Raw genomic sequence first — 27,804 nt, 5'->3', positions numbered from 1 at the left:
AATCAGAAGTCAGTAAATGCATCTATAAATATCTTCAAATAAATGAAACTGTCTACTGATGTAGAAATGCTGAAAGTGGAACCTTTAAAAGTTATTGTAGTTCCTAAAAACTTGACATGCAGTACACTGAAACTTCTCAGTAAACGGTAGTTATTTTTGGAAGCATTAATTGTGTTTTGTTTACTTTTTGTTTTACATTAGTGTTCCCAATGGTGACATCTAGTTCAGCTCCAATGGTTCTTAAACTGTGGATGAACGTTGTTAGAGGGAACAATAATTTTCTAGTAAGTTTCAGGATATTCAAATGTAGCATCTTACTCCACATCAACCAATCTAACAATAATAACACTGACGGTAAAATGAGAGGAAAACATCAAACTTAATATCTTTTAATACACATTAGCATTCTATTTAGCAGCTTGCAAATGTTTAGTGGAAAAACAGAGGCACACTCGTGTAAAAATTCACACATTTTGCAACACGTACAAGCCCATTTCGCAACATTTTCACAGCCACCCTAAATATGATCGCTGTGAAGTCCAAGAAGTGCCCGAACCCTACACACAACACTTAAACATTACTTATACTATAATATTACTCATATTGATTAGTAGGTTAGTTAGTTAGTTATTAGTGTATAATCACCTGAAAATAAGAATTGTTCGTCATTTGGTTGCAATCTACAACCTTTGTGCTAGATTTCACTAAATCCAACACAATGGTCCTTTAAGGCTACAAACAACCCATAATGCAACACTGTCTCCTTTCAGAAAGAATATCTAATCTTGTGAACATGGAATAGTCTTCTCCTTGAATGTAAGACGACCCCAATTTTTTTAATCTTTTCCAGATTCAAATATTGTCTTATAATCAGGCCAATAAATGAAAGTGTGATCTCTGTTGAGTCTGCTATCAGCTGCTGATTGGTCAAAACAGATTTTCACAACTGTAGCCAATACAGTTAGTATAACCACCATCACCACTGTCATCCATCCTCCAAGGTTGCACTAGTACCCCCAGGGGCCCTGCTCAAGGGCCCCTGGGGGCAATATGGTAGATCCGGCCATGCCCTCCTCTTTTAACAGCAGTTATCATGTACAGTTCATGTAACATTTCACTTTCCTGGCATTGCTGTTCACTGGACTTCTATTTTTGTCACAAGTCCCTACTTCCCCTCCCCCATCAGCCCGTCTTAAGTGACCAAAAAAGACACACAAAAAAAAGAGAGAAAAACATGTTCCTCTTCCTCTTTTTCATTTTCAGAATGCACTTATTTTGCAAGTATTAACTTTCCATTCGCAGCTGTGACGCTTGTGTTAAGCCGGGCGGATGGAAGAAGTGCGGTCGGTTTAATAATGCGGCCTTGTAAAGTCAGTGTGGTCATTTTGTGTAATTTTTTTTAAATGAGGAAACCACAATCAATAGGAAAAGTTACATTTGATGTGATTTTAATATAAACGTTGTTATTTTTCCTTGTTTTCCAAAGCGTGCACTTTTTTTATTATACTTTGCATGTCAGTCCTGTGCAGCCCTAATGCTGTAATATTGATTTCTTCTGTTTTCTATCATGTCTCTCTAATGCCATTTGAGTCCATTATGTACAGTACTGTCAATGGTCAGTGGACAAAGTAGCTTTTCCCTGCCATTCGCATCTCTCTGTTAATTAAAGTGTGATTGACTGCGCTACTGTAAGTGTACCCTTGTGCTCTGGCTTTTACAGTATGCTCATCTATCACTCTAAACGCTGTGTTGTTAAATTGTCCGAAAAGATATGTTTGCTTTTTAAATAACACACACTCTTCCACACTCGTTGTATGAATGCACTATTTCTGATGCTGAAATAAATTTCTGTTCTTGAACGTTGCCTCTTGATTGTGATTCTGCAGCTCTTATAGTCCATGCAAATATAAGAGCTACCGCACACACACACACACACACACACACACACACACACACACACACACATACACACACACACACACACACACACACACACACACACACACACACACACAGGAATAACCCTCGGTGAATAATGATGAGTGTGCTGGGAAACAGAAGCAACATTATGTCTGAAGTTTTGTTCAGGACATTATGCAAAGCAGTTGTGGCGAGATGATCAGGGATGTAGAAATCAGTGGAAACCATCCAAAGTTTTTCGTGGTCTTAAGTCCTGTGGTTGTTGTTACAGGAAGTCAGCCACACGGTTAGCCTGCTGTAGCATAATAATCCAATCCTTAAAACAGATTCATATTATACATTTTTTTCATACAGGTTCTGCAACACAGAAGAGCATTTGATTATATTTTATTGAAAATTCAAATCAGGTTCAAATCAGGTTGCTCCGGTGATGCTTCACCTCTCAAATCGCAGAAAGTGACAGATAGAAACTTAAACTGTTTTAGACAGATTTTGTTTTTTTGTTTTTTCACCATTTCTAATTCAATAATAAGTAGTCTAGAACTAGATATCAACAGATCTGAGTCTAGCAGTATCAGCGTCATCATTAAAATCACTTCTTTAAACATATATTTTGTTTGAAAAGTATTTTTTATTAATTCTATAACACACTGATTTGGAGCTAAAATGGTTAACTGTTGATCAACAGAATATTAATCTGCAGCTATTTTTGATAATTGATCATTTTTTAAGCAAAAATGGCAACAACAACAAAAAAGGGGGGAAAGATGAATATTTACTGTTTTTATATGATAGTAAAGTGTTTGGGTTTTGGATTAAACTAAAATATTAGACATTTGTAGGATGTCACCATGTGGATTCTGGGAACTTCTGATGAGCATTTTTAAAAACATTTTTGTAAATAAATTGAGAATAGTCAATGGAAAATCATTTTTTAGTTGCAGCCCTACACTGTTTCATTTCCAAACATATTGTTTTTATCTTATTTTATTATTAGGTATTTTATTCCTCTTGTTTGTAGGCTATTATTGATTACTAAATTATTATTTTTATTCCATTTGCCTCATTTGAGTCCTACACTTAAAAAAAAATAAATCCTGGTTGAAGCATGTAAAGTACTTTGTAGCTTTGTTTTAAAAATTGCTCTATAAATAAAATAAATTGTTATTATTATGATATCATACAGGAATGAGAAATAAACTATTTAATTCAATGTTGACACAGTGTAATAGTAATGACTGCATGTGTAATGACTGCAGTAGTAAAGTACACCTGTGAGTGGATTTGTATGCAGTCTGTCTGTCAGGTGTGCTGCATGCAATTCCCTGTGTAATAAATAATCTGTGGATCTTCAGCCGGGTAAATGAGGAACTCATTTCCCCCTGAAGTTTGAATACAGAGGGCCACAAACTGTTGCCTGTATGTCAGAGTAAAAGGCTCATTGTGGCTGCACCCACACCAAGGCACACCAGGTCATCTGCAGCCGTGAACCGCTGCTCAACACCAATTCCTTCTCTTTGCCCGCATTCTGGATTTTTCATTTTTATCTTGTATTATCCCTCAGTATTTTTTAAAACTCTTACAATATACCTTTCTTTTTTTCCCTACTCTCTTTCTCATCTCGTTCATTTCATTCTTATACTCATCCCCTGACACCCACATGCCTCCCCTCCCTCCCTCCCTCTCTCCATCACTGTAGTGGTTTCAGGGAGGGGGGGGGGGGGGAACTCGATGTCTAATCCTGACTCTTGATTAAGGATTACGAGTTGAAGCTTTCTCTCATGTGTTATTGCCGAGCTGCTGCTGTGGGCCCCGGGGATGAACCGCCTACGCCTCGCCTCTGCTGCCTGCCTCCGCCCAGAGGATGCATTGAGCATGATAGCTGTCAACCCATCATTTGAATACATGAGCTGTCCTGCACAACATGCAAATGTGTCCCTCACATCTGTCCACTCATACATGGCATCCATTATTTCCCCTCCGTCCATCTACTCATCCATCTAACATTGCCAGGAGCAGTTTAGGCCTCCCCCCTCTTATGTTTTTGGCATTTTGGACAGATAAATGTCCATTTTAAAACTTTAAATGACTTGATGCTAGAGTATAAGCCTTAATTTGAACCACAGTTACTTTTACTGAAATAAATATGATGATTTTTTAAATTCTGCGTTTGGCACACAATCTCTCTCTTCCGCCAGTTCAACTGAAGTGTCATTGACGAGGCAGCTGGGAGGAGGGGTGAAGGGAGGGGGTGGGGAGGGGGGCAGCGATAAGCCGGCTATTTCAACCAGTGAAACTAAGAGTAGGATTGGTGTGGAGGCAGCTGAGAGCTTGTTCCTCTTTTTCATCAACTCAGTCAGATGCGCAAAGCTCAAACTTCCTCGTCCGAGTCCATTGCGCTGCGCCTTGCTGCCCCAGCCCCATCGTCAACTTAACTCCTCAAGACAAAATCCACCATAAAAAAAAGGATGGAAGCCACACGGAAGAAATGAGGAATATTCTTAACACGGTCACCAGACTCTAGAAGATCATTTTTACGAGCGCAGAAATAATCGACGAAGTGATTGGCTGAAACGCGGTAAGTGTCTTCTTGATATGATGTTGCTAGTTGGTAGTAAGCAGAAGCCGAACAGTCTGAAAAACATGATATATATATATATATATTAGTGATACTCAGAGGCAGTGAAGTGAAGGGAATTGTAACGGTAAAGCTACGTGAACTCATGCAGTGTTAGAACAAGGATGCTCAGGGTGCTCTCAAAAAAGGAGAACTTCACCTTTAATAGTTGAACCAACCACCGCCTATAAAAGTTTTAGTACTCAAGTCATAAATCATTTGTATATAACTACAAGATCAGACTGCAGAACAAGTGTGAAAAGTGGTAGGTTGGTTTAGTGGGGAAAGTTGATTAATTGTCGTAATTTGGCTGTGTGTGTGTGTGTGTGTGTGTGTGTGTGTGTGTGTGTGTGTGTGTGTGTGTGTGTGTGCACTTGTTTTGCTATCATTATGAGAACTTTGAGTTTTCACTGCAAAGTGAGGACGTTCTGGGGTCCTCACTTTCTGACACACCTTCAAAGGTCTGTTTGAGTGTTAACACTTGGTTATAAGGTTAAGGTTAGAATCGGGTGACGGTTAAGGTTATGTATTTAGTTGTGATGGTTAGGGCTAGGGAATGAATTATGTCAAAGAATGTCTGCGTTAAAATAGCTATACAAATAGGCGTGTGTGTTTGTGTGTCACTTATTTTTAGACTGTCCATCTAGAAACCAGCAGACTAGTTTCTGTTCTCTTCAGTGGTCCTCCAGTGTCTGCACATCACATTAAGTTTCTGTTTTAGATATGTAAGATATGATAAGCTTCAGATCATGTCCTGGTCATTGGTCAATATGCTCCAAAAAATGTTGCATCAGACATAAATGTATTTTAAAGAGTATGAAGACGTGTATGTGTAAGCAGCTTTTACACATCCTTCAGAGAGAATTTACAGTATTGCAACATACTGGTGGTCATTGTTAAATTCCACAGATTTTATCATGCTTGCATTACTACTGCCACTTCAGCAACTTTAACCCCAAATTTTGTAATTGCAACCCAAAATTTGAGGGGATTTTTGAATGATATGGTTGGTCGGCGGAGTGTTTCTTGCTTTGAGGAAGAAAAATAATTAGAATTTTTACAGTCAAATCTAATTGTATAAGAAACTGCAAGAATAACACGCTGTATTCTGCTCAATTTTGCTGTAATTAGTCAGTTACAAATTCATTCAGCATCTAATTTCCCCTCTTTTGTCGGTGGCTAACCTCGTAAAGCTAGGACGTACTGGACCGGTCTGTCCAATGAACGCACAAAGACCAAAACTGTTATCGACTTTCCAACAAACTACAAGTAAGATGGCAAAATGAGACAACCCCAAAATTGTGGCGGTAAGAGGGAACGGAGAGTTATAACTGTTTTTTAATTTCAAATAGAAATTCATACAACCTGCAATATCATTTTTTTGGTATGAGCTACAAGTCTTACCTTGTGTGTGTGTGTGTGTGTGTGTGTGTGTGTGTGTGTGTGTGTGTGTGTGTGTGTGTGTGTGTGCCTGTGTGTGAAATGGAGACATCCTGCAGTCCAGTGACCCCTGCCATTTCCTGTTGATAAGTAACTTAATAAGAATATAAAGTGGTGAGCTTTCTTTCTTCTTTGTCTGTCTTTCTGTCTTCTTCCCTCTATAATGTCCTGTTGGTCGCGTGCCAGGCTGCCAGGTGATGTTGTTATGGCCTGAGGCAGTCCCAGGCAGGTACACACACACCCTGGCAGCCTTTCACAGCCCACAAAATTTACATCTGGTGGGGGGGGGGGGGGGGGTAACAATCATTCCTCATAACAGAATACTCATGAATTATTGCTGTCTCCCAGTGGTGGTAGAATACAGTGTATTAGAATCCTGCATGCTGACATCAACAGACAAAGTGGCTAGCTTCAATTAGTTTATGGGGACAACGGGTAAACAGTGTGGATATATTGACTTCTGAACTGTCCTGGTACCTGCTCGCTGCATGTACAGCCACAACATTTATAACTAGGGTAAATAACATATACAACAATATTCAACTATATATTTAGACATGTTTGTCATTGTTGGGTTATGGGGCCAAATCAAGCTTGTGCTGATTGTGGCTTCGTATCTATGCAGTTTGGTAGATTAACAGCCACCCAGGCTGATGATTGCAGTGGGGCTCATTTGCATGGCAGGATATAATTTGATCATTCTGAACTGGGCTTTTATATGAACGCTGACCTTAGATTATTACAGGAGTGACAGCAACATCATATCTTGAATAATGTTTTTGGAGTGTAGTGTAAATTTAAGAAGTTAACTCTTCTTAAATTGAAATTCGGTGTAAAATTCTGCGTATTTTTGCTTGTCAAAATTGGATATTATCACAAAATACATAAAACAATGTACTACATGATCTATCACCTTTTTTTTAAATGCAGACTTACTACTTCCCCCTCAGAGGTGATGGGGTGCTTTTCTCATACAGTTGCATGACAATTCAATATTTGAAAGAAGACATAACCCAATTCCTCTTTCAAATGGAAAATTTGAATTAAGCAATAAAATGCACCCTTACTGAAGTCAGTGCACTCTGGATATTTTGCTGCGACAGCCTAATTTGGTTCTGGTATGAGTTTGCGGTATCTAAGGCTAATTATAGCACACTTTACATAGAAGCTGTGTAACTGACATACATTAGGATATTCACTTACTAGATTACTGTTATACTACATGTTAGTATGACACAGATAAACAGGATTATGTCATTAAAGCAGATAACTCCCTCCCACCTATGGTCACAGTGGCAACAACGTATCATTGAATTTGGTTCTTTGGGGCCATGTTGAAGCTCAGTGTGGCCTCTGGGTTATCTGCACCTGTCATTATTCTTATGATCTGAACAAATACAAGACACTGTTGCATCCAACAGAAATGAGAAAGATATAAAACTACACTCTGCTGGTTACAATTTTAATCCTATTACAATCTCAGGGAGTTTAAAAAAAAAAAAAAAAAAATGTGTTGGATAGTCAGTCTGTTGATTTGAATGGATTCAAAACATAGTGGATATTTGGTGGGCAGTGTTGGATGATGACATTAAACCGGGATTTCCACCATTAGATATGATCTTTCTTTGGACATTACTTTGAAACTAACTAAATGTGATCTCATAGACTGATGGTGTGGATCAGGATGAACAAAATACAGTTGAAAGTAGTTGAAATTAATTGATTTAAATGTAATATCATGTTTACCTTTTACTTTACCCTAATTAGCATTTATAAGCAGTATGCAAACATTTAATAAATTGTGTATAACCCTTTGATTTACCTATAAGCAGATATAAGAACATTGTAATTGTTTATAAATGCACAGTATTATACTTTTTTTCGTATACCACTCTATGTTATAAACCATTAGGTTAATGTTTGAGTACTGCTCATGAACATTAAATAGAGGGACTTAAAATAAAGCGTTACCAATATAACCCCAATGTTAATTTGATTCATGGTTCTTTTTTCAAGATTGAAGGTTGAAAAGACGCTGATAACAAACATGAAGGAGTGGAAAACCAACACAGAACTGAAACTGTCAGCATAGACAAAGCACAAGCTTTTTTTTCACAGATTTATCTTTCATATCCCCCAACAAGTGTTTCAGCAAGGGGAGGAGAATGATGAAGTACATAAAAACAATCTTTTACTATCTTCCATCCATTTTTAAAATACCATGGAGTCTTGATATGCAAACCACTTTCAGAGAAGTTTTGTCTTTTTTTAAAATTTCACACAGGATTTATGCTCTAATGGGGCTCTGTTCACTCAAGCGCCCATTCTCGTGTATCATTTAAAGGAGCCTTCCCTCAGTAAAAGAGTAGCATCCACCCTGCTGATCATCCACTTTTCTCTGTTATGATCGCAGACATGTGGCAAGGAGTATCAGCTCAGTCTATACTTGATGTTCTGGTGATGTTATGGTGTTCTGTATGCCTTTACCCTAGACACCCATGTGTCATCTCTTTATACTACTCCATTAAACACAGACTTACACCCCTTTTCCCAATCTGCTGTTTAGCACAATGAATGCATAGCAAGCTAGTTGCATTTCCACTTTACGCGCAAAGGAGGGTTTCACCTGTCAGAATTCAAAGTTTACTACCCCAGAAGAGAGAACTACTTCTGCATGTAAAACCATAACTTCTTGGTCTTCTGTTTAATGAGATATAACATGGTAGTTAGTGAACTTTAGGTGTTAGTAGGCACATTTTGCTAACTTTAGACAGTGCTAGGCTAGCTGTTTCATAATGCTAACTAACATAACCAAAATACAAATAATTTTCTATGCGTAGGTTAATGTCAACAAACTTTCTAACTCCATTTACAGCCACTATGAATAGAAACGTACAGCTTCTGAAGAATTAGAATGATACTGTGTTAACAAAAGCTTTAATCTCTATTGAATTGAATTACTGCCAGAATGGACGGCACAGTCTGCACTTGTGCCAGGAAGTTTGAGTGTTATGTTGCCTTAACGCACATCTGGACCTCTAAATATATCAAATTTAACACGTATTAAGTGCTGTGCATCATTCAAACCACAGGAAAACAGAACACAATATAAGGATGTGCAAGTATCAAGTGGAACTAAATTAATGTATTTTTCATTAGTCTCCCAAATCTGCTGCTTAAAAGATGTACACTACTAGAAATCTAATTGTACTTATTGTAATATTTTTCTTGGTACTATAATGTGCATTTTACAGTAAATAAACAAACATCTACTCATTTGTATGTATGTGCATCAGGGAAGCATCATGTAGCTTTACGACGCTTTTTATCTACCCTAAGTTCACAGCTGTGGCTTGCTGGTCACCACAATGGAGTCGGAATAGTTCTCACTGTTGCAAGTTTTAGAAGACATGTTTTTGTCCTGTTTCCACTCACTGAGAGCAGAGTAAATTGACTTCGATATGTATTTCACTCCGTTACACACAACAAAGATGGATCAATGTCAGCTACGTTTTAACAGAGCCAAACTGGGGCAATGTGTTACCAACAGCCTCATGCTAACCTCCATTCTGTTTCAGTAAAAATATTACACGATGTCTGTTCACTGTTTTTATTTGGAAGAGTTTTAAATAGAGGTCAAAAGAAAAATTGAAAAAAATAATTGATTAGGAATTGAAAGAGGAACAAGGTTTGGAACAAAGAGAAAAAGGAAGCAAATACTTCAACGTCACTACTTTTGCCCTTAAGAACACCGGAACTTCCTGTGTCTAAATGCTAAAACATTTTCCACTTAGGGCAGTGAGATTATGTACAGTAAAGATTGTGAATTGTAGAATAAACCACCGAACATTAACATTTTGTGAGTGTTGGCGTTTTTGTGTCGCCACTAATTTAAAAGTGTATCCTCAGAAGAATATCAATGTCCTCTTTTCTTCAAGGTGTTCTTTCAAGGTGACAAGACCTCTATAGCCATAGTAGATCTGTTTGTGTTGTAACAGAGTCCTGCTGTTTAGCCCTGCTGATAAAGATTACTTCCTTCATTCAGCATATGTGCCATGATCTGTTTCTCTGAGCTGAAGTGAGATAGACTACACAGTGCAACCCTCTCTCTCTCTCTCTCGATGAGATGAGATGAGCAATAAAACGGCGTCTATCTCCCATCACAGACTCCCTCTTTGTTCTCACTTCTGTTAAACTTTGTTCCATATAACTGCATACACATTTACATGTAAATACATACACGGATACAGTCTGATACTCAGGAAAAAAAAGCAAAGCATTCCCTTGATGTTACAGATGAATAAGAGGGCTTGTGCAGAAATGCTTTTACTGGCAAAGTAGAGAGGAAGTCCTTTAAGTAACTACGCTGTTGTGTTGCTGGCATCAAGTTGGGAGAAATCAACAACAATGTGAAGGGAGAGAGTTTTAATAATCCCAAAAGTCATGCTGTCTTGGTCATCTGGCAGGCTGTAAACTGTAAGGCATCTTTGTCTTCTCAGTCTTCCGCCTATAGTGAAGAGTATCTAACAAAATCATGTGATATGGCATTTTCACGCCTTCTCCACCCAATATTAGAGACATGCAGTACATCTACAGTAACAGTCAGCTGAGAGAGAGAATGTCTCAGCTCTGTTAATATGTGTTAAAGCTTTCAGACGCGTTCACGGAAGTGACTAGAAGTTTCCAACTTGCGTCAGTGAGGCTCTTAGGTCACAGGAGGATAAGGTACCGATCTGAGCGTGGGCACCAAAACACCAAAAAGTGTTGGTGTATGTGTGTATTTGTGTATGTGCAGCTGTAGATAGACATGAGGCTGTCACTAAAATTTCGCAGAGTAACTATAGCTTGCTTGCACCACAAGGTGGCAGTATAATTCCAAAGGTAAAGCTAAATAGTGCTAGCAGGATTAGATTAGACACTTCCGCGACTGAGTAAAAGCAAGCAGGCAAAAGGAGTGTTAGCATTGTCCTTGTGTTGTAAGCAGCCAAGCCCCAAATCATATTACAATAAATCAAACCTTTCGTCTACCTTAAGAGTGAACAGGAATGATTGAAATGTCCTTTTACCACAAGTGTTGCAATATAGGGGCCTTTCTGGTGATACAGTAATTAATGACTTGATGAAAATTGGGGCCTCTACTTCCGGCGCCCTTGCATCAGAGCATAATGCCCAACCAAAGCTGGTGAGCACATTAGCAAGTATGCAACATGATGGACTGTTCATGTGGCTAATGTAAAAATTCACGAAGACTTCCTTTTTCAAAATAGTAAATTCATTCAAAAATGGCTACCAAATCTTTTGACTTTTGCTTTATTCAACAGTGATTCCTCGACTGGTGTATGGTCTTAATTTCAGGTTGTAAAAGAAAAAAAGGCTTTAGGGTAGGTTCGGAAGTCTGTCTTAATACTATACTGATGTGCTCAAATTCCTACTTCCTGGAGCGCCCTAGTGGTAGAGTGGTTAGAGCGCATGCCACATAATCGCAGCGAATCTGACCTATGTTGCAGGCCCCTCTCTCTGTTTCCTGTCGGCATCTCTGCCAGTTACTATCAAAATAAAGGCAAAAAAATCCCCCAATAAATCTTTTTAAAAAACCTGGAACTATTCCACCAGAAGTTCAGCTGAAGCTTATATGAGTTGGTATCTTACGTTACAATACGTTTTGTATGAAATTCAGTCTTGTTGTTACTTGTTGTGAGTAGATTTGTTGCTAGCTTACTACTCACATGTTACAAACAGTTAAGAGAGGTTAAACTTGAGGTCAGAAGGGGTAAAAAGAACTACTAAACCATGCTTGGATTTATTCTGTAGTATCATTGAACTAATATGTTTCTGTTATCGTCAAAAGGAAAACAAACTAATATGTAAAGATACCTGCCATCTCTGTCAAGAGTGGCAGATTATGGCTGCTGTACCTAAATTTACAAAATTAACCTCAAATTAAAGTGAGGGTCATCACTAACCTTCTAATGCCTTTAATAATTCAGTAGTGACCTGTTATATATTTTGCATTACCACAAATAATGATCGCGAATCACAGATATCTCTGTGACACTAGTAATTATCTAGTTTTGTGTCTACTTCTAGTAGTGTCTCACGCATAATATTTCACCAGTACATAATTTGCAGAATTCAGAGGTGAACTGATTCTCAACTGGTCTAGCCACATTTTTAAGTCATTAAGTCGCGACCCAAATTTTTGAAGGGCTCAAATTCATTTCAAGAAAGCTTGAATTACAGCTAATTGCTTTTTAAACAGGTTTAAATGGCATACCCAGTCATCACCTACACGTTTCTCAGAGAAGTAGTTGTTGAAACGATCCTACAAGTTAAGTGAGATGTACCACAACAGTTTTCTTGAGTGTATTTTTGCCTCTGGTCTTTAGTTGTTGAGCCTATTTTTGGAAGCGTGATTCGCCTACAATGCAATATTTTTTCCTGAATGGCTGAGTATTCAATCATATTTTGCCCCCATTCCTTTCATAGACATATGTAATGTGTCTAACTTTTTTAACACATCAGCAACTTGTACAAGTCATTCATCATCGCTAAATAAGTCGAAGGGAAAGCTGTGATTTCTATTCTAAGCAAACTTTCAGGCTCTCTTTTGTCCTCAATGTAAGAAAACTATAATTAATGTAGTCGACGTGTCTGTTTCACCATTTTACAAATGCTTGAATGGGTGATTACCACTGATGTGACAACGTTAGATTTGGACGTTATTGCCATGGCAACACTAGCAGCAAATGCAAGGATGTATAAAGAGAGCTAGATACAGCGTTCATTCCTATGTAAGGTGCTCAGTGGTGCATGAAGCCAAAAAGTGTTCTTACTCTTCTGCATAGTAGGCTACTTCCGGTTTAGCCCTCCAGCCATCTCGAAAGTGGATAAAACAATGTAATAAATGTGGCTCTTCTGGATTTTCAAAATGTGATCAGACCAAACGGATCAAATTCTGATAGTGAAATGAGTTTTTGTGACGCTGAGAAAAATGTATCTACTGAATTACAGTGTAAGGGTTAGGGTTAGGGTTATCACAATGTAAGCCTATGGGAAAAACCCTTTTTGGGTTCTTCTTATTATATATTCAGTACTAAACATGGGTGGGATCTTAAATACGTTCTGAATATTTAATTTCATATATCTCAATAGAAGTTTCCTGCTGGCTTCCATAGCCTTCATGTCTTGCTGTTTTTCTTCTGTTGTCTTCCTACAGAGAGCACTATGGGCTGTGTGGGCTCGAAGAAGGAGCAGGAGCCTCTCGGCAAAGGGACTGGTAACGATGAGCTGCAGAACCGCACACAGACGGCCCACTATGTCAAAGACCCCACTGCAGGAAACTCTGGAAACAAAGCTGTAAGCAGTAATGTAATCACATCGAGAAATATTCATTCACACTTTTCCTCTTAAAAAATGCTTTTGGAGATACTGCAGAATTTCAGCCTTTTGGGTCTCAAATGTGACAATGTGCAAACACTAAACATAGGTTTTTCGTAAGGGGAAGGAAACCATTGCTGCCATCTTTAGAAGTGTATTGCATTGCATAAGTATTATTATATTTTTGTTCATGTAAAACAAGTAAGATCATGAAGGTAACAAGTAAATATAACCGTCATATACATGTAAGGAAGTAAAAATGATATAATTTCCTCTTATACATACAATAGTGGTGTAGAAGTATAAAGTAGCATCAAATGGAAATAGTCAAGTAAAGAAAAAGGGGAACAGAAAGTAGAACTTAAACTTCAACACATTAAATTGCATGTTCACATGCAGTCAAATGTCATATATTTTCCTTTGAGAGGTCTGTTTGATGATGGTGCCACACATCTTTACATTAATTCTTTGGAATATTCTTCTGTCTGTGTTGAGGAAGAACTTGTTTCCATACAGCCAATCAGACAGCAGCAACAGTACGTTAGCTTTTTAAATTAAGTGTCCTTCCTGTCTACCTTAAAATCATGAACATACACCTTAGCTTGATGAATGAGCTGTCAAACTAACATTCACTGCTTACATCAGTTTATGAGCTAGTTAGCTAACTAGCAGGACATGTTACGTCCCTGTAAATAACACTACAGTACATTTAAATGATGTTGTGGTCTTCAATCTTCAATAATGCTGCCAGTGAAACATTTCTGCCACATGACGTTGCTTGTTCTCATTCTCAACAGCAGACGCCAACACACCCTAACAAACCTGATATTTCCCCTATTTTCTTCCTTATTATACACAACTACTAATAATGAATTTTTAAAAAACATACTGACATTACATTAGACTGCAAAAAGCGATGACTAAAAGGTGATTTTAGTTGAACTTTAAGTACAGCACTACACATGAATTTAGATCTTTAATTAGATCTGACACACCTGCAAAAGTAACCAGGCTTTAAGTAAAGAACATGAAGAGTGTGAAATGAAGAAGCCAAAGTGCAAGAAAGTGTGAAGAGTTACAAAATAGAGACGAAGACACAGTGGGAGTTACTTTCCCCGTGCTTTACAAAGAGGATAGAAGTGTGACTGATGTTCGCTCTGAAAATGTTCCTGTAGCTTGTTGTGTATTTGCATACTGGCCAAACTTTGATCTGCCATGGGTAAAATAGCAGTGCGCTGTCTCTGTGTGGTTCCTCTGGCCACTGCTTCCTGTGTTCTGACTGTAATGTGTCTTTCACCCTCAATGAAGAAAGAGGAAGTGACAGAAGCAGCATAGCCAGAGCACTGAGGCAAGATACGTTTGATCAAAACTTCACTATTAGGCAACACTCATTCTTCAGCCCATATATACTGTATTATACTATCTCACAGAGGTCTAAATTTACAGGCAGTCTTTTTGACTGCTTGGTAGCTGCACAGCTCAGTCTTATTATACCTTTGAAACTTCTGAAAACAAACTGTTTCTAAAATAGAGCAAAACCACTATGCAACCAAACACTTAAAGTGAAGATAACTGTCAACAACATCCTGATTTTCAAAGTTGATATGACTAAGTCTTTCCTTCCTCCCTTCCTTTCAAATGTTACCAGTTTGTTATCTGTGCATTCTAGTTGAATTTCAGTCCAAAACTTGAGCTATAAAGTGCTTTTAGTTACATAATCTTTGCTTTAAAATGTGAAATAGAGTATATTATTGAAATATAATCTAATAATATGCCATTTCAGAAGAAGGTAAAATAATCCTGCTTTGCTGAGGCTGGGCAACCACCTTAAAGGTGCACTAAACACTATTTTTATAATAACAGTAGAAAAAACAAATATGTATAATGTGAAAGTGGGTGCTTATAGTGATGAACCCACAAATAATTACCGTCCAACTCTGCACTTCCGTGCAGCTTTAAGGAGCATTTTAGCCTCTTTCAGCTAATTGTTTTGGTTTTTACAGTGCTCCAACTTTACTGTTTTGTATCACCTCTCTCACCAACTCTGTATCCAGATGCAGTAGGCAGATGTTTTCTTGGGGGGGGGTTTAATAGACCTATTATATACTACCTTCCAAACAGCAGAAAGACAAACTTAGCAACTAGCTAGTGAAGAAATTCTAGCATTTAGCAGCTAAAGAGACAGGAGTTGATGGGACCAAAACATAGCTAAAAGGGGGTGAATATATGGCTTACATTTATCAGGGGAACAGAAACATGACTTCAATTGAATGTTGATCTGTGTGTGCTGGATGTGTATATTTATGCGTTCACCATAATAACTTTTTATGTTGATAAAATATTAATTTTTTTAGGTTGTTGTGCTGCCCCCAAGTGGCCAAAATTAATTATTGTAGCTTTAAGAACATTGTTTTTCTCATTTAAAGTCAACAAATATGGAGTTTTTAATTAGTTTTTGATAGGAATGACTTCTTATTTTTGCCTCATACCACCATATTTGTCTCTGTCTTTTTACCCACAGAGCAAAATGCCTTCCAATGCAAACGTGCCAGATGGTGAGTCACAATCTTTCTTTACACCTACACAGTATGTATTGTAACCTTTAAGCACATGTGCTTCATTCTGCATCTCATATTAAAGTAGCCCACTGAGGAACACAGAGGTTAGTTAGGTCATTCGATTGTAAGCAACGTCATACTGTCGACACCAAAATCTAACAGGATACCAGGAAAACGTGTTTACAGTCGTTATCTAAGTCAGTACTGATGAGACATAATGCAACACTCTCTAAAACTCAACACAGCAGACACAAGAGAGAGGAAGGAGAGTCTGTGTGTGGGTACAGAGCGATAGCCCCACTCACCACACAGGCCTCCAGTGCTCAAAAGAACACTGCTATCATTATCAAGCAAACAAGGAAGTCAGTTGGTCAGCAACCTCACGTCAACAAAGATGCACTTCAGACCTAAATGCAGCGCGTGCATTAAAAAAACAACATGCAAGAGATATCTAGTCATGTGCACAACAAACATGAAAACTCTCTCTAAGGCATTTTGCTCTTCTTTCTTTTCTAGGAGAGAGCATTGCCATGGCACTGTATGACTATGAGGCCATTCATGACGGAGACCTCGGCTTCAAGAAGGGAGATAAACTCCGAATCCTAGAGGAGTGAGTAGAGCATCAACGGCGACATTACAAGCATTATGCATACTCTTTTGTTTGCTTCAGTTACAAGAGTAAAAAGGTGTTTGTGAACTCTAAATTTAGAGTTAAGTAAAGCATGTGGTTTGTCACATCTGTATAAGAAATATTCACACTTGTTGTGTGCCTTATCACACTCTCTTTCTCTCTCTCTCTCTCTCTCTCTCTCTCTCTCTCTCTCTCTGTAGATCGGGGGAGTGGTGGAGAGCTATGTTAATTAGCTCAGGTCAGGAAGGCTTCATCCCCAGTAATTATGTAGCCAAAGACACTTTGGAGGCAGAGGAGTAAGTGCAACAACACTGAAACCACACTACTACAATCATTTCATTGATTACCACAAGTTTACATAATCATACATATTATTACCAGTTGCAGTAACTATATAACACTATGATTTACATTACTATTAATAGTTGTATTACGTATCATACTTGAATGGCACTTTGTAGGTTTTTTTTTTACAAAGTCAAATAAGGTGAATAAGGAAACACAGCACACAACATAAATGGAAAATGAAGACTTGTCCTGAGAGGTTTTTCCGTTAAGAGGTTTTTGTACTAACTGATGTTTCCTGTTGTTTAGGTGGTTCTTCAAGGGCGTGAGCAGGAAAGATGCTGAGAGGCAGCTGCTGGCCCCTGGGAACAAAGTGGGATCCTACATGATCCGAGACAGTGAGACCACCAAGGGTGAGTAAAGCACATTAAAAAAACCTCATTGTTTGTCCTTTTGGTGACAAAAATCGCAATAGAGCGATGTACAGGCAGTAATCAAGCAATATATTTAAAAATAGAAAACATAATTGTCTTTTTGAAATGTACCATACAAACATGCTTTAGACTTTGCTCTATCAGTATTACATTTTGTTCATCATTTTGATATGGGGCTAATAAAGTCCTGTATTGCATCTGTAGCATAGCAAGTACAGTAAGTACTACATGCATGGGTTAACTAACATGTAATACTTTTAATGTTAATAATTTGTCTTCAAAGCTGCTGTAAACAAAATGTTTAGATTAACAATAGAAGAGATGACAATGTGTAATGTTACAGCTGCCCCTGGTAGTGATGAAACAACAGATAATCATCACCCTAAACTTACTGTAGGAGGTTTCTTAACATCTTTTAACTTATCATTGTGGTCGCCGCTGTCATCAGCATAGTTTCCATACACAGGGGAGAGCTAATTTTAAACCAAAAAAAACGCTGATGAAGCCACTGCATGCTATCTGCCACACACCAAATAGCAGACAAAGTTAGCATTTAGCAACAAAAAGAGTCAGATACTGCATGATATAAAGATTTAGGTGGCCAGGCATAAGATTCCTAATGAATTCAATTGTTGCACCATGACTGCTTGCCAACAAGTTTGCCATATCAACTTAAAAGGTGACAATATTATATCAATATCAGTGTCTTCAAAAAAATAGTTTTCCTCCAACTGAACAGATATTTGAGGCACGCCATCAATTTTACACAGGAAGTCCGGTTTACTTCAAATAAAAAGTACTTTGTATTTCCAGTATGAAAAAGTAACCCTGATAACCCTGATGCTTTATCGTCTTTTACTCAAGAAGATAAGAGAAGTGAGAACAAAAAGAGGAGATTGCGTGTTCTTACAAAGATAGCTCACCGCCGTCTCTATGTCGATGACACTTTACTTCTGTTCCAAATCAGTTACGAGAAATATCTGTGACGGTTAAATCGGAGTGTAAAGTAAAGAGTATTCTCTTCAAAGGCACAATTTGTATATCAAAGGACGCGTCAAAAATGATATGAAAATAATGACACGCCATGAGAATTGCTTGCTTTGAAGCTCAAGCAGTCAGAAAAGTTGAGATTGATGAATCTTATCAAAATCTACAGTTTTGTTTTGTTTTTTCTTTACATATACTTTCAATAAATATATATGTGTACATGTACATATCTGTTTTTTCTTTCTTCTTCAAATATATTTTATTTACAATCTAAGTCACTGTGACAAATGAGGGGAAAAAAATAACATTCACAAAGATAAAAGATTTTTAAATGATATATCAGATTAAAATATCAGCAATTACCATTGTCCCCTGAAAGAAAGATTTGCATCAGCGTTTCAAAAATCCCCCACAGGTCACATGGTCACTACTGCTTTCTTTCTCTTTAACCACAGGCAGCTACTCTCTGTCTGTCAGGGACAGCGACGCTGTTGCTGGTGACACAGTTAAACATTATAAGATCCGTACATTGGACAATGGAGGATTCTACATCTCTCCCCGCATCACCTTCACCACCCTGCAGGAGCTGGTCAGCCATTACAAAAGTGAGTTTACTGCTGTCACTGAATGATTGTACATCCTCTCAGCAGTTTTCTGTTGTGGTCTAGTTGAGTTTCCTTTCTTCCCACAGATATTATTGGAATTTGTTTTTCTCAAGTTTGTACTTATTTAATGGTTTTATTTAAAAAGCGCCTCTGGTTCAGTCTGTGTTCCATCATTAATCATGCTGCTTGTACAGATGCACAGTACCCTCTGCTGGCCAATTTTAATGCCTTAACTTCTGTGAAACATTATCAGAGTTATTATCATAGTGAGTATTTATGCCAAATTTATGTTTGATATTTTAAAAAAATGAAAACAGAGCACAGATTGTACTGTATTTTAAAAAAAGAAAAATAACATCACCACAAAATCATTACATTTCTATTGTATTGTACTCCAATATTTTTTAAATATTTTTATTTATTAGAGTTCTTGTATTAAGTTAAAGCTCATTTATTTAGATGTTACTTTTCCTAGGTGTTTGGATTCATTCGTACATGAGAAGAAGCATAACATCACCTTGTCCAGCTGTCTTTTCATGGATGCTTCACAATAAAGATACTTGAAACTAATCGTAAAATGTATTTAATTGAATTACAGAGCAGGGAGATGGCCTCTGCCAATCTCTGACCAGCGCATGTCTGAGTCCCAAACCCGAGAAGCCGTGGGAGAAAGACGCCTGGGAAATCCCAAGATCATCACTCAAACTGGAGAGGAGGCTCGGTGCCGGGCAATTCGGAGAAGTCTGGATGGGTAAGATAGATCTGAGTCAGGTTATGCATGGGTATAGGAGGCCAGCAATTCATTTTAATTGTAATTATTGTTCTGTTTTAAGCTACATACAATAAACACACGAAGGTAGCCGTGAAGACCATGAAGCCTGGCAGCATGTCAGTGGAAGCCTTCATGGCCGAAGCCAACCTGATGAAGACTCTACAGCACGACAAACTGGTCCGACTCAACGCTGTGGTCTCCAAGGAGGAGCCTATCTATATTATCACTGAGTACATGGAGAAAGGTATGTGTTTGTATGCATTCCTGAATGTCTATGCATATGCAAGTGAAACACGTGTTAACGTCACATGCTCAATTTTTGGTCTACATCAAATTACACTAAAACTAACATACTGTAAGTTGGTGGTTCTCAACCAGGGGTACTTGTACTTTTTCAGTTGCCATGGTATGGAAAGAGTGGAGTAGGTTAGCTAATTAGAAAAAAGTGAAATTACAATTTGATTACAAAGGTATACACAGGTTACATAGGTCACTAGGTAGAAAGCAAGCAGAGTTGTCTAAATGGTTAGCTGAAAGTAAAGGATAAATGACTGAAATAGGTACAAGTAATGAATATAGTTTTCTAAAAGTAACACATAAATAGATGATGTACGTAGATAGTTAGGTTAATGGTAATGGTTGAAATAGTGGTAAGTATGTTGGTATACTTGCTATAAGTAATGTGTAAATAGTTAAAATAGCGGAAAAATAATCGATAAATGGTTGAAACGCAAGTGGTTGAAGTACAAATGCAAACTTGATTAAACCAAAGCACAACACTGACAATTTAACTGTATGAACAAAATATCGTAACCATATCAACTTTTGTATAATTAATGGTGTTAACATGCAGTTTAAAATCAGTTCAAATGAAGACGAAACATAACGGGAGATGTTGACGAAGCGTCATTTAGTTCATCTGACAGGCCTGTGGGGGTATTGAGATAGAACATTTTGGGAACCACTGCTGTAAATTTAAACAACATATTAAATGTACAAGAAAAATACAATTTAACGAAGTTGCAGGGAGTCTACCTACACTCCCTATTTGCAATGGACTTCAAATGTATTTGGTATAACATTAAAAACTATTGGTTGAACCTTTGTTAATACATGTCTATTAATGCTGAGTGTATTTTTGTACCACCAGGTCACAAATATTTTATAGCATATGGTCAGCATGGACTGTATGTAGTTTGTGTTTGTTAACATCTTTGTGTGTATGTGCCTACAGGTAGTTTATTAGACTTCCTAAAGAGTGATGAGGGCAACCGTGTCCAGCTCCCCAAGCTCATCGACTTCTCTGCCCAGGTGAGATTCGTTCAGTCGCAGTTAGTGCCAGTCCTCTATTCCATACATGACAGCCTGCCAGACCAGATCCTCTAGTTGTTTGACGAATGTTTTGTGTTTTATTTCAATGAATCTTTTGTTTGTCTCAAGCATTCGGGACTTATTTGAATTTTCACACTCACATTTCTTGAGTTCAACAGTCTGTTGTTCTGTTTATTGGCTAGTGTTTTCACTATTGAATTTCTACTTTAAAACATTTTTAAAAAGATGCAACTCACCCAGTGGTATAATAGACAGTTTGGTATGTTTGACCCACAGCTATTGGTGATACTCTATGTTTGTTTTTGCATGCCTGACTGTCTACACCAGTAAACCAAGAACTGAATTCTTTGTGTGCGTGTGTGTGGTGTTTCAGAGAATAACAGACAGTATTAATTGCCAGAAAAATACTAAAACTTTATCCAGAGTGAAATAATATTGAACAATAGCTAAATTCCTGCATAAGGAAACAGTGTCAAGATCTGTTAACCTGATCCAGCCAATACAATCCGGCTGCAGAGGCAAGGCCCTTGTGAGTTCGGCCCATGCAGTTCCAAGCCAACTTGTGCCAACTCTTGAATAGGAACAGTAATAGCAGCTGTAGACACAGACAGCACTGTGTGGAAAATAGAGTTTACACTGCATGGAATGAGTCCTCCGAAGACGAGGACCACATGTGAAAAAAGCCAGAATTCTGACTCAAACTTAAATTAATGGTTCCCATCAATCAATCAATCAATCAATCAATCAATCAATCAATCAATCAATCAATCAATCTTATTTATATAGCACCTTTCATAGAGGTCAATGTAGTTCAAGGTTCTACACAGTTGATGTTTTGATATTTTACTAGATAAATGAAAACTGACGTGGAGGAAATGTCAGGGGATCATCCCAGTCTGCTGGATTCATTCCAGAGGGAGTGTGAATGTCCCAAGAGGATGAATGCCACACCGCTAGCTAGAACCCAAAAACACAGAAAGGAAAGCTGCTATAAAATGGAAAAATGTTGCTTTTTGCAGCAGCTTTAACAAGTTGTATCACTCATTTCATATAGGTGATGCAATTTTTAAATTTGCAACATCATTCCTCAACGTATTTATAGCTGCAAATAAAATTCCTGCCTTTCATATACATGCTGGTGACACAGGCTTGCTTGTGTTGAGCTATGACCAATCAGTCACCTTGTGGAAAGCTTGCTTGACACGAACATGAACGTGTTTGTGTGTGAGAGTGGGAGGGGGCGTTAGCGCCTTGTTGCAAGAGTTGCTTTGAATCTAACACAAACAGCAGATAGGGAAGGGAAGAGGAGGAAGGTTAGATCTGCCTGTTTTGATTCAACCCTACCATAACAGATTTTTGTTATGTTAAATGATTCATCAGATAGCGAGAGAGATTGGTCTTATCTGGCGCTAATACAAAGGTTGCTAAAGGGAGAAAGCTCACATGAAACAGTAAACGCTAAAAACACAAGGACTAATTCCAGGTCATATGTATGTAATGGCATTTGTAAATGGAACACAAAACCAACAGAGAAATTGTCAATCCATTTACTAAAAGAAACAGAGCGGCAAGGAAATGTTGCTAGCACAGAAGTATCCTGTTTCAGCCTTTTTTTATTGTGTCATTGCCATGGACATCTACTATTAGTAAATGGAACACAAAACCAACAGATACATTTGTCAATCCATTTACTAAAATGTAGTACTTCTGTTTCAGGCTGTTTTGTATTGTTGCCATTGACAGCTATTATTTGGAACCATGTTTTGACTTTTTTACATGGATTTGTTTCTAGATTGCAGAAGGCATGGCATACATTGAGCAGAGGAACTACATCCACAGAGACCTGAGAGCCGCCAACATCCTGGTCAACAAGGCTTTAGTGTGCAAAATTGCTGACTTTGGCCTGGCTCGCATCATCGAAGACAATGAGTACACAGCCAGGGAAGGTGCGATGCGATTTATTCACCGTCACAAGTTTGTATAGCCAGGTGTCATCAGCATAAGTGATTAAGTGACTGGGGAACTGATGACCGAAAAGTGCTGAAATGGGAGCAGTCAATGTGTCTTCAGTTCGGTGGAAATTACTCACTGTACAACAATGTAACATTTTCATTTTCATAATTATTTTACTATGAATAATTGTATTTTAAAGATCCCCTCCAGATATGTTCAGACATATGAAAAGACAGTACAGTAATTAGTGTCTGATGTGGCTTTACCCCCCCCCAAAAAAGTATTATTACCCCATTAAAAGTAAGATGTAAGAGTTTGAGAGGATGTGTGATGAGCAGGAAATTTTGCTGCAGTGTCATTAGGAGCCAACTAATGTTTCAATTCTGACTACTTTTTTCAATATTCCTCATTAACCAGGAGCTAAGTTCCCCATCAAGTGGACGGCCCCTGAAGCCATCAACTACGGCTCTTTCACCATTAAATCAGATGTCTGGTCCTTTGGCGTCTTGCTGACAGAAATTATCAGCTATGGACGCACACCATACCCAGGTAAGGGATGCACTCATTTCAAAGTTGATGCAGTATTAGCCACATTCACATTCACTCTGAAGGGCAGGGATTTTGCACTTTTGCACTATTTCTACAACTCAACTACCACTCACTTCAGTTCTGTTGCCCTCAGTTTAAAGTGGCCCTCCAAAAATGGTATAATACATGTAAATTTGAGACATCAGAGAAGTTAGAGGTAGGATAGAAACAATTTACAAAGGCGAACATTGTAGGTGTGGAGGGCCATTTTAAGTTTTCCTCTTGTAGGTGTGGAGGGCGGTCTTAAGTTTTCTTCTTGTGTTGTTTAATCACCATAGCCCTCTACAGAGTTAGCTTTTCTCAAGGTATTATGGATAGCCCCTAAATGAAGCATGGTAAAAAGCTCACAATGACAATGCTAACATGCTAATGTTAAGCACATTTAATATTAATGTTTAATGTTTAATGTGTTAAGCATGTGTGTTTCTGTGCCTGTGTCTTGCTACTACTGTTGACCTTGAAGAAGGCCTGAGGGCCCGATGAAAATCTATATGGAAATCAGTTTTAGCATGTTGGCATGCTAATTAACGGATTAGCACTAAACATAATGCACAGCTGAAACTGATGGGAATGGCATTAGTCATGCAGGTATTTTGTTATAAACCAAAGTATTTGACAAATACAAATTTTGACCTGAAAAGTAATGAAATTAATATTACTACCAGATGTCATGACAGTATATCATTGAGTCATTTTACTCAAAACCACAAATGTCAACCTCATGATGGTGCCAGAGGAAAGGTCAGGATGGGAGGATCGCCATAGTACCACAGTCTGCGAACCAATGTCTGTATAACATTTTGAGTGCCAATCAATCAAGTAGATGTTGAGATCACTGGATAAATTAAAACTTTGGCCTGTTGGTAGTGCTAAATGAAAAGTCAGGGGATCACCAGAGTTGGTAGCATTGATCATGTTGGCACAATGAATATCTGGACCAAATTTCATGCCAATCCAATTCGTACTTATTGAGACATTTCAATAAAAAACAAAAAAGTCACCCTACTGGTGGCTAGTGGAAATGTAATAGGATCACCAAAGTTAGTAGGCTTTATTTTCTAGGGGCCATGAGTGCCTGTACAAAGTTTCATGGCATGATTCTGTTTAATAGCTCTTGACATATTTTAATGTGGAAGCAGTGAACCGACAGACATTACCATACCTAGAGAGCCAAAGTGCTTGCGTGCCATCTTATGTCACCACATGAGCCATTAAAAGGTTGTGGTTCGACAGATTTCTTTTTAACGCAATGACTTGCACTTGTTTCCAGGTATGACCAACCCAGAAGTGATCCGTTCTCTGGAGAAGGGCTACCGAATGCAACGCCTGGAAAGCTGCCCCACGGAACTCTATGAAATCATGTTGGAGTGCTGGAAGAACAAGCCAGAGGACCGCCCCACCTTCGATTACCTGCAGAGTGTCCTGGAGGACTTCTACACAGCTACAGAGAGCCAGTATCAGCAGCAGCCATGAGACTTCCACCTTCCACAGACAGATTTTTTTACACAGTTTCTAGAATAACAATTCTGTCCTTTTCATATATACCAGCAAGTCCAGTTTCAAAAAAGTTATAGTGCAGTTAAGAGCACACACACACACACACACACACACACACACACACACACACACACACACACACACACACACACACACACACACACACACACACACACACAGTCTCTCCTTGTCTGCCTCTTTCTGTCTCACTTGCTCACACACACTGTATACTAACAAGGGACTGTACACAAATTATTTGGGAAGGGTTGAACCGTATAATTTATTTTTTAAGAAGCTAGGCCCTTTGAATTAGAATACTTAAAGTAACATAACCACAGTTGAGATTAAGTAAAGCGATATGCAAATACAATAAAAACAATTATTATTACTATTTTTGATATTACAAAAAATACAATCCTACCTCATACTTAGCTTACAGCAAAACAGATGTCTGATGATATTCTAAAGGTTTGGTCATAGGCTAATATGGCTACAGCTGTCTTGCAAATTTAGCGGACATATATACAGATATATGTGTGTTAGTATCAGCAGCGTCTTAAAAGTGACACACACAAAAAATGTTTCATGTAATTTATTTTTACTTTTACTGTACTCCTTTTGTTATACCAAAGATTGTGCATATTTTGTTGGTCACTGTATCATCATTTTATAAACACACAACAGTATATCTGTCTAAAGATAATTGTGGGTACCAGGTCAGGTGCATTGCTGTGCCTTATACTGTAGGTGCAGATGGGTAAGGGTTTGCTTGGATTAGCCCTGATGCTGTCAAGACCAAGGATACAGTAGCAAGACTGGGATGCTACTAATATATTTAAAAGGGAAGACTGAAATTTAAAAAAAATAAATAAAAATCTGACTATCCTATCCTAAATAAAAAGAAAAAAGGAAAGAAAACAAATTCCTCCCATTTTTCTGCCCTGACCCAGACTATAACTTTTGTACAGTCCCTAAATCCTTCAAAGGTCTTCTACATGACAAGGATGTAGCAGGCAATACTGTACATATAAACATGACTGTCTCATACAAAAAATTATACCATTTTTATGCAAGTATAAACATAGATGGCCATCCTCACAGACAAACAATAGTAGGCCACCTGAAAGCAGTCACATGGAAAAGGATGGGTTGAGTTGTTGTGCTCCAGCACACATTGTGCATTTATCAAAGGAAGCTATAACCACAACACATGTTCACAGTGAAATATGTGAAGGCTCTGATAATACTGTGTTTCTATCACCAATTCAGTAAGCAAGCAAAACTGTCCAATTCCACTTGCCTGTCTGAAGTGTTCCATTGTGAAAGGAAAGAAGGTACTGTGGAGGTGGAACGTTCAAGATGTATGACTGATTATGCTTAAATCATTCTATTTATATTTCAAAGATATTTTCCATTATGCTGTGGCTTTGCGCATTGCCCGATCTTTGTGCCTTATGGAGTGGTTGTTTTTTGGTGTTGCTTTCATTTCTTTTCTGTTCCATTAGCTCTGTATATATATAAACACACACAAGTGTACACAAAGAAATAGTAATTTACTTAACTGATAATGGTTGTTGATTCTTAGATAGATATTTAGCCTTTGTTTGGGAAAAGGAATGCATGGAGATTTTCACATCTTTTGGCCTTCATTTTTCTGTTTGGAAAATTAATTTATTTGTGCAAATAGTACTGGTCTGAATATTATTGTATCTCAAATGTAATCATCTTTCACAAAAAAAGTTAAAGCTTTTTCCAGATTTTTTAAAGCAGGACTCAAGATTCTGCTATTTTTATTCTACATTGTTTTAACGTGTTTCTCACATTGCTGGAAATAGCTAAATAGTTCTTGCACAATCAGTTATTGTTGAAATGATAGCATGTGGGTGATATGGGGGAAATGAATGATGCAACATCATTATGTCCACATTAGTATGTTATGATTTTCACTGAAATATTGATAAATCGTACGATAATAATTCCATATTCACTACTTTGATTCACATGGTTCCACAATGTGTTTTATGGACCAAAATTTCAAATTCGTCGATGGAAATATTCTCTTGTATTTAAGATTTCATGTGACAGATTTGGTATCATCCATTGAGAAAGAACTGTGAGCAGCAATATCTAAAAAAAAATGCTATGAAATGCTTATATAGAGAGGTGATGCGCAATATAGAATCAGAGGGTAACAAATATTTTTGTGCTTTTTGTTGTATCATTATAAAAACGTATTGCATATTTTGTTAGATGCTTGGTTGAATGCAACTGGTAAAAATGTTCGAATAAAAATGTTTTAGAAACATATCCAAACTGTGTACACAAGAGCAAAAAATATTAATAAAAATATATAATATGTATTTTGATAATGTGGGTAAATTAAGTTAAATGAACTTTTATGGATGAAGGTGAAGCTAATGCTAATCATTTAGAATGATAGTATATGCTAGTTAAACAAGTGGACTTCCGAAAGTCACACTGTACCAAATAAAGGTGGGATAAAACACCATAAACACTTTCATAATCCTGTAAACTATTCGTTCCTCTTATCATTGTGGAAGTCATCTTTTTTACTGGGTTATTAATTAGTGCAACATTTCTGGGTGTCAAATAAAAAAGAATATTTTGAAAATTTGAGTAAGCTAAGTTAATGCAACTTTTATGAATGAAGGTGAAGCTAATGCTAGTCATTTAAAACAATAGTATATGCTAGTTAAACAATAAGTGAATTTACAAAATTCACTTATACAAACTATAGCAAAAGACAGGGGGATAAAACACCATTAGCACTTTCTTAAACCTATAAAC

General features: G+C 37.6%; 1 protein-coding gene across 1 annotated transcript; it reads left to right on the top strand.

Annotated features, from left to right (window-relative positions):
- Positions 1-4,253: 4,253 nt before the first annotated feature.
- On the top strand, positions 4,254-27,356 carry hck (HCK proto-oncogene, Src family tyrosine kinase). The gene is made up of 13 exons (XM_062426568.1): positions 4,254-4,498; positions 13,194-13,333; positions 15,876-15,909; positions 16,429-16,522; positions 16,744-16,839; positions 17,138-17,241; positions 18,705-18,854; positions 19,453-19,605; positions 19,688-19,870; positions 20,861-20,937; positions 22,751-22,904; positions 23,329-23,460; positions 24,770-27,356. Exons 2-13 carry the CDS (start codon positions 13,202-13,204, stop codon positions 24,970-24,972), a joined length of 1,512 nt encoding a protein of 503 aa, XP_062282552.1. The 5' UTR covers positions 4,254-4,498; positions 13,194-13,201; the 3' UTR covers positions 24,973-27,356.
- The last annotated feature ends 448 nt before the right edge of the window (positions 27,357-27,804 follow it).

The sequence above is a fragment of the Scomber scombrus genome, chromosome 10 (genome assembly GCF_963691925.1).
Source record: "Scomber scombrus chromosome 10, fScoSco1.1, whole genome shotgun sequence".
Taxonomy (NCBI): domain Eukaryota; kingdom Metazoa; phylum Chordata; class Actinopteri; order Scombriformes; family Scombridae; genus Scomber; species Scomber scombrus.
The sequence above is the reverse complement of the archived record's forward strand: the minus strand, read 5'-3'. Positions and strand labels throughout refer to the sequence as shown.